The sequence below is a fragment of the Amborella trichopoda genome, chromosome 8 (assembly GCF_054954075.1).
Source record: "Amborella trichopoda isolate Santa Cruz 75 chromosome 8, AtrichopodaSantaCruz75HAP2 v2.0, whole genome shotgun sequence".
In the NCBI taxonomy this organism is placed as follows: Eukaryota; Viridiplantae; Streptophyta; class Magnoliopsida; order Amborellales; family Amborellaceae; genus Amborella; species Amborella trichopoda.
The window spans coordinates 2183185-2195255 of NC_142343.1; the positions used below are offsets into that span (position 1 = coordinate 2183185).

Sequence of the window (12071 nt, forward strand, 5' to 3'; positions counted from 1 at the left end):
TTTATATTCACATATTGTTTTATCTAAATTTAATTATATAAATTTACAATGTTTAAGGTGCACTTTAGAAAGAGGACGCACAAGTACATATGAGTGTAACTCATAGTAACCCTATCCATTTTAAATTTCATATTTGTTTTTTTCATATTTATGAGTAGCTTGGTTTAAATGATGAATCCCAAAAATTTTGTACAACAAATCCGTGAATTTTAGAGGGAGGCCGTACATGTACATATGAGACGGCTGACTCATGTAAACCCTATCCATATGAAGAAGAAGAAACTAAGACTTGTTACAGTGTTTTTTTGAAGAAGAGACCCTCCATAAACAAGGGACTCATTCGCGTGGTTCTTGTTGTTTAGACCGGTAGGACTCATTCGCGTGGTTCTTGTTGTTTAGACGGGTAACTAAAAATTATTTTTGGAATTATGTTTTTAGTTAAGTTTTGTGCTTATTTCTCGTAAATCTGTGTTTTTTTCCCCTGAAAATTGGAGCTTTTTGTTTTTTTTGTTTTTGTCCGTCACGTTGTTTTTGCAAGTATAACCTCAGTTGATTTGAAGAGATTCTGGTTCTAATATCCAATTCTTTTTAAAATTGCAAGGATTTGCTTATTTTTTGAGCAAAAATATCAGTTTAAAGAGGAGTAAATTATTTTGCTGTAGATTCTATGGTTTATGATTAGAATCCGTGATGTGTTTCTATTTACTCATACTTATCTCAGCACTTCTTGCCCTGCTGGTTTTACTGATGTTGTCATTTCTCATTGCTGTTGCAGCCAAAGGGAATGATACACAATGGCGACCTCAGATGAAGAGGTTGCCAGGATTCAGGAAGAGAGGAGGACGAAGGAGAAGGAGCTCGCTTCCCTAACTAGTGTGACATTTGATGCCGATCTCTATGGTGGGGGCAACAAATTTGAAGGCTATGGACTCTCGATCCCTGTCAATGACGAGGAGGAAGAAAATCTAGACGCAGGTGAGCGTGCAGTTACTCGCAAACTTGCTTCATACATTGCCCCAAAATCTGTCTTAAATGAGATGCCCAAAGTGGGCGAAGAAGATGACATGGGTTTCAAAAAACCCCAAAGAATCATTGACGGAGAAGATGATTATAGAAGGAGAAGGCTCAATCGAATAATCTCGCCTGATCGAAACGATGCCTTTGCGATGGGAGACAAGAGCCCTGATGAATCAAAGAGTGGCTTTGCCAAAATCATGCAAGAGGAATTTTTGAAGAGAGAGAAAGACAAGGAAAGAGAGGAGAAACTGCTTGCGAAGAAGCAAGAGCAAGATGAGAAAGAGAAGGCAAGCACGGGTGTTTCTCAAGCTGGGGGTGCTAAAAACGAAGAAATCGATGGGACCAATCTCAAGAGGCTCAAGAAAGTGTGAAAAAACCAAAAGTTTCAGATTGGGATGCACCCGATGCTACACCAGGGATAAGCCGATGGGATGCTACTCCAACTCCTGGTCGAGCTGAAGCTGCAACTGCAGCTAGTGGGTCAAGGCGAAATAGCTGGGATGAGACACCAACACCAAGGTTGGCTGATTCCGATGCTACACCAGTTGGTGGTGTCACGCCTGGTGCCACACCAGCAGGTATGGCTTGGAATGCCACTCCAAAGCTTTCGGGTATGGGTACCCCAACACCCAAAAGACAAAGATCTCGATGGGATGAGACCCCTGCAACAATGGGTTCTGCTGCTCCTCTTCCCGGTGCTACCCCAACTGCCTTTACGCCAGTTGGGGCTGTTGATCTTGCTACTCCAACACCTGGTGCCATTAATCTAAGAGGAGCGATAACACCTGAACAGTATAATTTGTTGAGGTGGGAGAAGGATATAGGTGAGTGGAATAGGCCTCTGAGTGATGAGGAGTTGGATGCGATGTTTCCTCAAGAGGGTTATAAGATTTTGGAGCCACCGGCTTCATATGTACCTATAAGAACACCAGCAAGGAAGCTCCTTACCACCCCAACCCCTATGGGTACGCCTTTGTATTCGATTCCTGAAGAGAATAGGGGCGAGCAGTTTGATGTGCCCAAAGAGGCTCCTGGTGGGCTGCCATTTATGAAGCCTGAGGATTATCAATACTTTGGGGCTTTGTTGAATGAGGAAGATCAAGAGGAATTGTCAACAGAAGAGCAAAAGGAGAGGAAGATCATGAAACTCCTGATGAAGGTGAAGAATGGTACCCCCCACAAAGGAAAACAGCACTTAGGCAGCTCACTGATAAGGCTCGAGAATTTCGGGCAGGTCCACTTTTTAACAGAATTTTGCCCTTGCTAATGTCGCCTACTCTCGAGGACCAGGAGAGGCATCTTTTGGTTAAAGTCATCGATAGGGTGCTTTACAAGCTTGATGAACTAGTCAGGCCTTTTGTGCACAAGATACTGGTCGTTATTGTGCCACTCCTAATTGATGAGGATTACTATGCTAGAGTTGAGGGAAGAGAGATTATTTCGAATCTTAGCAAGGCTGCTGGTTTGGCTACCATGATTTCAGCTATGAGGCCTGATATTGATAACATGGATGAGTATGTAAGGAATACAACGGCAAGGGCCTTCAGTGTTGTGGCTTCTGCCCTTGGTATTCCTGCACTATAGCCCTTTTTGAAGGCAGTCTGTCAGAGTAAGAAATCATGGCAAGCTAGGCACACTGGTACTAAGATTGTGCAGCAGATTGCTATTCTCATGGGTTGTGCAGTTCTTCCCCATCTGAGGTATTTAGTGCAGATCATAGAGCATGGGTTGAATGATGAGAACCAAAAGGTGAGAACCATTACTGCTTTGTCACTTGCTTCCCTTGCTGAAGCTGCTGCTCCTTATGGTATTGAGAGTTTCGATTCAGTTTTGAAGCCTTTGTGGAAAGGTATAAGGTCTCATAGGGGCAAGGTCCTTGCTGCTTTCTTGAAGGCCATTGGTTTTATCATCCCCCTCATGGATCCAATGTATGCCAGCTACTACACAAAGGAAGTTATGGTCATATTGATTCGAGAGTTCCAGTCTCCGGATGAGGAGATGAAGAAGAATGTTTTGAAGGTTGTTAAGCAGTGTGTGAGCACTGAGGGGGTGGAGGTTGATTTTATCAGGACCGAGGTTTTGCCAGAATGTTCAGAAACTTTTGGGTCAGGAGGATGGCTATGGATCGTCGCAATTATAGGCAGTTGGTCGATACCACTGTTGAAATTGCAAATGATGTTGGTGTGGCTGATATTATCGGAAGGGTTGTTGGGGACCTCAAAGATGAGAGTGAGCCATACAGGCGTATGGTTAGGGAGACGATCGAGAAAGTGGTTGCTAACTTGGGGGCTCCTGATATAAATCCTCGCTTGGAGGAGAACTTAATCGATGGAATCTTATATGCTTTCCGAGAGCAAACAAGCGATGATGCTAATGTTCTGCTCAATGGGTTTGGAGCAGTGATCAATGCCCTAGGGCAGAGAGTGAAGCCCTTCCTGCCCCAAATATGTTTTATCATTAAATGGCGTTTGAATAATAAGAGTGCAAAAGTGAGGCAGCAAGCTGCTGACCTTATTTCTAGAATTGCAGTGGTTATGAAGCAATGCCAAGAGGAACAATTAATGGGTCACCTGGGTGTGGTGCTTTATGAGGATCTTGGAGAAGAATACCCTGAAGTCTTGGGTTCGATACTTGGGGCATTGAAGGCTATTGTGAATGTTATTGGAATGACAAAAATGACTCCTGCCAACAAAGATTTGCTCCCCCGATTGACCCCCATATTGAAGAATCGACATGAGAAGGTGCAAGCGAACTGCATTGACCTTGTCGGAAGGATTGCCGATCGCGGGACAGAGTTTATGCCTGCAAGAGAGTTGATGAGGATTTGTTTTGAGCTTCTTGAAATGCTCAAGGCCCACAAAAAGGGAATCCAAAGGGCCACTGTTAACACCTTTGGGTATATTGCTAAGGCCATAGGGCCACAAGATGTCTTGGCCACCCTTTTGAAGAACCTCAAGGTTCAGGAGAGGCAAAATCGTGTGTGCACCACTGTGGCGATTGCCATTGTTGCTGAGACCTGTTCCCCGTTCACAGTCTTGCCCGCTCTGGTGGATGAGTATAGGGTTCCCGACCTTAATATGCAAAATGGGGTTCTCAAATCTCTCTCTTTCTTGTTTGAGTATATTGGGGAGAGGGTAAGGATTATATATATGCAGTGACTCCATTGCTTGAGGATGCTCTAATGGACACGGACCTGGTTCATCGGCAGACTGCTGCCTCTGCTGTGAAGCACATGGCTTTGGGTGTTGCAGGGTTGGGTTGTGAGGATGCTTTGGTTCACCTGCTGAATTATGTGTGGCCAAATATATTCGAGACCTCGTCCCATGTAATTAATGCAGTCACGGAAGCAATTGAAGGGATGAGAGTGGCTCTGGGTCCTGCTGCTGTTCTACACTACTCTCTTCAAGGGTCGTTTCATCCAGCTAGAATAGTTAGAGAGGTTTATTGGAAGATCTATAATTCTTTGTACATTGTTTCGCAAGATGGGCTTGTGGCGGCTTATCCTGTGTTGGAGGACGAGGGGAATGATATATTCAGCAGGCCAGAGCTGATGATGTTCATTTAGATTAAAGCTAAATATGGTGTTGGATATGCGTGTTCCTGTGTTTGCCATTGACAATGTAAGTTCATTGGCTCCTCTTTTTATTTTTTTAGGTATTCCTGTTTATGGATTAATCTGTCGCTAAGAATTTGATTATCCTTCTGTTTTTTTGCTTTGGTTGGTTTAAGATGTCTATGTCTGATACCCTTATTTTTAGTATCATATGGCTGATCTTTAATATATGAATGTGTTGCTTCATAACTGCAAATGATAAAATTTCCATAATTGTCGTGGTTTTGGATAATTAATGATGAAAACTTGTCCTGTTTTAGACCATAAATGAGTGATTGACTTGACACGTTTTTTCCAAAACAGAGTAGATGGCCCTGAGCTTACGTACAAATGACTTGGATACCTTTCCTCTATGGTAAGCTTCTCTGAATAACTTCTCCTTTCATAAATTTGCTCATGCGGGACTACATTACTTTTTTTAATAATAGGGGGTTTGTAAGGACTATTTTGCCATTCTTGTTGTGGGGTTTGAAATTGCTCTTTCCCTTCAGAAGAAACTTTATTTTAGACATTTTACTAGTGTTTCTTTTTCTTGATCTATTAGCGATGGTTCCTTTACCCTTATTTTCCTTGCTTCAATTGTTTCTGGTTGAAAAGATCCCACTGAACCCTGCTTCCCACAACAAAACCCCCAGCCCCACCCCTCAACCCCCTCCCCCCCCCACCAAAAAAAAAATAAAATAAACACACACACAAAAAAAAAAAAAAAAAAAAAACTTGAGTTCCATTATTAACAATTACTTCTTTCTTTGTTTACTATAGAATTATGCAGCAATTCTTTCCTTTTTACCATAATTGTGTTTTCTAGTTCCAGTACTCCAGTTTTGATTACTTATGCTGAATATATCCTGTCAGGCATAACATTTTCATGGATGTCGTAACCCATTTTTAGTCTTTTGTGGGAATAGATGCACCACCCTACACCTTTAGATAGCAACAACTTCATGCCGCAATGTTTGATTTAAATATTAAAGAAGCATATTTCATTAAGTAAATCCTCCTCTGGCAGATATAGTCAATGGTCTGGGTTGGGTAATATAATGGGACCTGGACCCAACCTAAAAACTAGGTTTCAAACAACGCTAGGCCAACTTGAAGCGGCCTGCCTGGCACCCAGTGCCTAGACGGGCGCTTAGAACCTCGGGCGCCTTGTAGTTTTTTTTCACTTTGGGGGTTTTCATCAGTGTTTTAAAATGCGGGATGCGGCCCTGATGCGGTGGGGGGCCAATGCGGCTCGATGCGGCCCGGATGTGGGTGCATCGCGATGATGCGGTCAATAAATGTAAAAAAATTGTAAAAAAATAAGTTAATGCATAGAAAAAATATGAATGTGATATATGTGATAATAAGTATTTTAGTTTAATGATTAACTTCAAAACTATTCGCTATCGGAGATTCTGTATCCAGTTATCCACTATCCCCTGATAGAAACTAGAAACTTGAAACCAACTTCATAAAACATTCAACAATCAACACCATAAGCACAAATTTGCACCATAAGCACAACTATAATTAAGCACAACCAGCAACAACCATAAGTAGAACCATAAGCACAAAATAATGATATTACAAAATACAAATCAAAAGTTAAGCTCAAGAAGAGTTAATAGTTAATAACTTAATGCAATCATCCATTTTGAGAGTCAATTTGAAATTCGAACTTCATTTTTTCAAATATCAATCAGACAAGTCATCTTGAGAGTCGTCATGCGCATCATCAATATCATCCTCGACGGCCTCCATGTATTCTTCTTCATCGGTCTCCTCTGAGTCAGCTTCCTCCTCGACCTCTGAAGCTAATGTGCGAGTGCCACTAGACCCAGCAACTCCTCTACTCCTTTGTGCTCTAGTGTTAGGTTGATCTTCTTCATTAGACTCTGTTGCTAGCTTGACATCAAGCCATGTAAGATCCTCACCCTCAAACACACGCTCTTGTCTTGGATCAATGGTCCACTTACTTATGGAATCACCATCAGCTTCATATAATTGAATAGGGTTGAGCTTCGTGCGATTTTCATACCTCTCCCTAAGCTGCTCGTTATACCGCACATAAACCAAATCTTTCAACTTTTTTTGCTCCAACCTATTTTTTTTTTTTGTATGAAGCTGTGGTAGAAATTTGAAATTAGATAAATTAGATTTTAGATTAGAAAATTGAAATTCAAGAAATAAGGATTAAAGAATAAGGAGTAAAGGACTTACATGCTCAAATGCACTCCAATTGCGCTCACAACTAGATGAGCTACATCTGAGATTCAACACTCGAATAGCGAGACGTTGTAGATTTGGTGTCTCGCTTCCATATAATGCCCACCATGCAGCTGTATAATATTTTATAATTTAAAATATAGTTAAAAATTAGAGGTATAGAATAAACAATGGAACTATACATAAAGTAAGAGACAAGTAACATTATTTTTGGGCTTTTGGCCTTTACCTGGATCTGTAGTGTCCCTATTTTGAGTGGCAATATCTCTCCCAAAGTTTCCCAAGGCTAACTTGAACTTAATCAATTCATGGCTCTGGATCTCATCCTGGATATCTTTGTCTAGCACCAACCTCTCCAGCACATCTAAGAACCCACCATTTATTACACGATCTGACTCAATGGATGGGTGCTTGTAGTGAAGAGATGGGTTTAGAAAATAACCGGCTGAATGGAGGTGCCTGTGAAGCTGCGTATCCCATCTTCTATCAATAATTTCAAGTGTAGCCTTGCGCATATTTTTATCATCTTTTAAAACATCTTTTATTTCAGTTCTTGCCCTAGTTATTGCCTCATTATGTAGCCCATGGCAGGCTTCGCATCACCATCAACCAGTCGAAGCACTCTCACTAAAGGGTAAGCCACCTCCAATGCAAGAATTATTTGACTGCAAAAAGATGTATTCAGAATAATTTTTTCAGCCTTTCTCTCATCCTTATGCTTTGACCTTTTGCTTTGACTCCATTGCTCTGAAGCAAACATGGTCATCAAGGCACTTTTTTGCTTGGTGAGGCTTCGAAGAGTGAGAAATGACGTGGCAAATCTAGTGATACCCAGTCTCACTAATTCTCTCTTCTTTGTAAAAGACCTCATCATGCTTAAGACTATGGTGTGATTGTAAATAAATCCAACAACAAGCATAGCGCTATTGAAATCACTCCACTAAATAAAGATGTTGTACCCATTTCTTTAAGCATAAGATTAACACAGTGAGCTGCACAAGGAATCCAAAACATATGCTTCCTTTTCAAAGTCAAGAAATGCCCAGCTGCAACATAGTTGGCACCATTGTCAGTGATAATTTGTACCACATTTTGCTCCTCAACAAAATCGACAATCTCATCTATCAAGCCACATAAGTATGTACCATCATGTGACTTGTCTGATGCATCAATAGACTTAGCAAAAAAAGTACCTGTTGGGCAGTTAACCAAAAAATTAATGAATGCCCTTGATTTCCTATCAGACCAACCATCACACATGATAGTGGCCCCATATTTCTCCCACCCTTCTCTCTGAGAAATCAAAATTTTATTCACATCAAATACAACATCCTTCAACAAGGGCTCCATAACCATGTAGTGAAAGAGGAATAAGTCCTGGGCCATGTTGCCCAATTGCTTGGACCATACATGCAAAACTATCCAGAGTTATAGTATTAAAAGGAATGTTGGCCATGTAAATCCACTTTGCAATCCACTTACATATCTACTTCCTTTGTTCTTTCATATATTTATTTTCAATTGTAGTTTGTTTTGTTTTTTTCTTTCGTTCCTGAATCACAATTTCGGGGCTAGGGGTGAAAAAAGAATCCATTGGCCCCTTAGAGAGAGGTGTTCTTCTCTCAGCACTACCACCAATATTTATAACCCCTCTCTTGAGGTTGGAGTATGAGTACCCCTTTGCCTCATAGCAACTTCAGACATATCAACATCATCAAATAATTGCATAGCATCAAGTAATCTCCTTCTTTATATCATCTGTAGCTTGTGGGCATGCTCTTACATTCTCAAAAATTCTGGCTAAATGCTCTTTTTGTCAAAAAATACCACCGTATAAGTATTTCCACAGGGCAAGCATATCACACAATTTCTATCTTTCGGATTTTTTAGTTTAGCATATTTCCAAGCCGGATCCTTATTACTAGAAGATTGGGAAGAAGACATTGTCCCAAAAATAAGTATAACAATATTATTGTACAAGAAGGAATACAAAGTTACCGTCTCTGTGAAGTAGTGCTCGATTTCTTCACGGCCTCTGAAATCCCCAATTTCTTATCACAAATTCACTTTAACATCCCCAAATCAACAATCAAAGGCATCAAATGAACATCCAAGTATCAAACAACTGCCAAATCGAAGATTTGGATGAAAAAAAAAATTTTGCCAAATTTTTTTTTTACCTTGATTTGATGCAAAGAGAGCCCCAAAAGTGACTGGAAATCTTCGTTTAGGGGGTATAATAACCCCCAAACAGTTTTCCTAAACTTTGGAAGTTCAAAAAGACCATTTTGCCCTTCTCCGAGGGGCAAAATCAATAATTTTTTCTATGGAAAACAGACGGGGCGCGATGCAGGCGATGCGACCATGATGCCGGATGCGGCCTGATGCGACGCTTATGCGGCCGCATCTGTCAAAAGCGCATATGCGTCAGTTTGCGATGCGGATGCGAGCGCATCCCGCATGATGCAGCCGCATTTTAAAACACTGGTTTTCATATATTGAGGGTTTTTTTGGTGACTTTGGGGGTTAAGAATAAATCCCATATCGTTTTTATACAATCTTGGGGTTAAAATGACCCCTTTGCCCTTTTGGTGATTTAAAAAAATGAAAAGGGCCTTACAGCCCTGGGCGCCTGCACAAGTAGATCCGCCTGGGTCGGATTTTTGGTCCAGGTCGCTTAGGCGCTAGGCGGACCGTTTTTTTAAACATTGCTGCTAAAAATCAAAATATCTATATTTATATATATTTCATAAATTGGGATCCGAAAATATAATGTTGGATCTGGACCGGGACCCGGACCTAAATGGTGTTCCGGTCCAAGATTTGGACCCGACCCAACCTGTCAGGTCCAATTGTTGGATCCATACTTGGACCCGGGTCGGGCCTACCCTTCGGGTCCCAAGTCGGGTCCGGGTTCATCGCCACCCCTATCAATGGGCTATCCACAATGCTAACTTCATCGAAACTCTTTAACCATGAGCATGACAGCCTTTTCTGGAAATAACCATCGATCTTGAAATCACCTTGTAGCCTCTGAGAACCATAATGGATTTTCCATGTGATAGATGTTAACACATGAGCGGACATAATTTACATTGCTCTTTCGAGGTTTTTTTTTTGTCAAACGAGTCTGTGCACTAGGATTATTGGTTTAGATGGATTTTCATAGTTGATGTGGATTTTCTTGCTTTCCTTAGAACTTTTAACTCAAACATTGAAGTTTGTGGGACTCATTCCTTCGTGTCTTCCATGTCGATCCTCAAAATCGGGCTGTTTTATTGATTACAAAGTTTATGTTCCCCCATTTCGAGTTCACGTTTTTCCCCCAATGTTTCTCTATTTACAAATTTTTTTGCAAGGTAAGAAATAAAAAATAGAAAGCAACTGAGCCAGAACCCAGTTTTGCTATTAACTGTTCCTGAGGCAGTTTGAATTCCAAACGGTCTTACATTTAAAAAGCTCTCTATATTGTGATTCTTAACGTACTATCATCATGTTGTCGTTGTTGCTGTTGTACCTGTCGAAAACAAAGCTCCTAATGTTGTTGTTCTGGTTGTTGCTACTATTACTGCCATGGCTTCGATTATTATAACTAGAAATTTTGTTTAGAATGGATGAGCATTAGATGGATTTCGTATTGGATTTCTTCTTCTTCCTGTGCTCAACTCTTTTAAATTTTTTGTTATTTGCATCCAGTTCTATGTTGATTTTGGATCTACCTCTTATTCCATTATTGATTTTGCATCATTGGCATATAAAGGAGACTGAAGCGAAGTGTAGAGAAATGGATGAGCATCAGATGGATTTCGTATTGGATTTCTTCTTCGTCTTCTTCTTCCTGTGCTCAACTCTTTTAAATTTTTATTTTTTTGCATCCAGTTCTATGTTGATTTTGGATCTACCTCTCATTCAATTATTCATTTTGCATTATTGGCATGTACAGGAGACTGAAGAGAAGTGCAAAGAAATGGATGAGCATTAGATGGATTTCGTATTGGATTTCTTCTTCGCCTTCTTCTTCCTGTGCTCAACTCTTTTAAAAAAAATTATTTGCATCCAGTTAAATGTTGATTTTGGATCTAGCTCTTATTCCAGTATTCATTTTCCATCATTGTCATGTACAGGAGACTGAAGAGAACTGCAGAGGACTTTATGTACACTGGAAGTGTAAGAAAATTGGGTGCAGAAGACTCATGAGCTAAAGAAAAGTAGGTGGAAATTTAGTGCAGGAAGCCTCTTGGATTTCTATACTGTTGCTTCTTTCCAGGTTGTAAAGAGCTTCTTTGATGTTTCTTGTTCTCTTTTGTTTTTTTCCTAATGCGTATAGTCACCCTAAACCATCAGATCTCTTGTGTGTGTGTGAGAGAGAGAGAGAGAGAGAGAGAGAGAGAGAGAGAGCATACAAGTGGTTTGAACTAGAGAGAGAGAGCATATAGTTGCTTTAAACTAGAGGACAAGAGACCTGTAATTTGGGGTAGGTGAGATAGTACAAGAGAGCCTTATGATTTGTTTGATCTTCCATGTTTTATACTTTCATTTAAACAAGGATTACGTCCAAACCATGCAATGTATCTTTGCCGTTGTCTAGCTGTCTTTTGCTTCATGGATCTGAAAATTCAATCTTGAAACCCTAAAACTAACTATTTCATCACAATTTTTTTTTTTTATAATTTACATGGGTGTTCTAAAATACGTTAGATTTGTCATTTTTGGTGATTCAAATTACAGTAAGTTGGAAATAGATTTGTCTATTGAAGGCGTTTGGCGCTGAACTCTAGGAGTGGGCATGATAGGTTGGGTCCGGTTCTAACAGATCCGGATCAAGTCAAGTCTAGTTTTGGATCTCGGTTAACTGACCTTACCCCAGGTATGCGTGTGTGTGGGTGTGTGGATTTGGGTCTTGGGTCCGGTCCAAGTGCCGACTTTACAGGTCAGGTGGACCCATTTGCACCCGTATCCACCATCCGTTCTCAATTGAGTTGGAAATGATCTTCACAAGAAGGACATGGAAATAATTTATGTAACTTTTTTTTAAGCAATAAAAGTTCGTAACATTGTCAGAACAAAAAGAAATAGAGAGAGATGGAAATAATCTCCACCATCAGAAAGAGATGGTGGATCTTGTGAATGGGGGTAGAGTGCATCTTCCTTTTTCATATTTTTCAATTAAAAAAATATAAAATCTGGTAAATATTCCTAAATTAAAAATCTTGTAGCAAGGATAATCTTAGGG

At 40.4% G+C, this 12071-nt stretch overlaps 1 protein-coding gene across 15 annotated transcripts; it reads left to right on the forward strand.

The window, feature by feature from the left end:
• The first annotated feature begins 8 nt into the window (after window positions 1-8).
• Window positions 9-11425, forward strand: LOC18437831 (uncharacterized). 15 transcript variants are annotated; one of them, XM_088873324.1, is made up of 5 exons: window positions 9-403; window positions 776-4637; window positions 4934-4985; window positions 10599-10829; window positions 10963-11425. In XM_088873324.1, exon 2 carries the CDS (start codon window positions 795-797, stop codon window positions 1386-1388), a length of 594 nt encoding a protein of 197 aa, XP_088729450.1. In that variant the 5' UTR covers window positions 9-403; window positions 776-794; the 3' UTR covers window positions 1389-4637; window positions 4934-4985; window positions 10599-10829; window positions 10963-11425. The 15 variants fall into 14 exon arrangements, with proteins under 15 accessions (XP_088729450.1, XP_088729449.1, XP_088729447.1 ...); XM_088873321.1 differs by lacking the exon at window positions 9-403 and having other exon boundaries at window positions 2118-4637; window positions 10599-10678; window positions 10782-10861; XM_088873313.1 differs by lacking the exon at window positions 9-403 and having other exon boundaries at window positions 2118-4637; window positions 10599-10678; window positions 10782-10829.
• Window positions 11426-12071: the final 646 nt, after the last annotated feature.

What these genes read in the sequence shown, in the direction of transcription:
- LOC18437831 (XM_088873311.1), top strand. Translation starts at nt 3,105, where the DNA reads ATGTTCAGAAACTTTTGGGTCAGGAGGATGGCTATGGATCGTCGCAAT.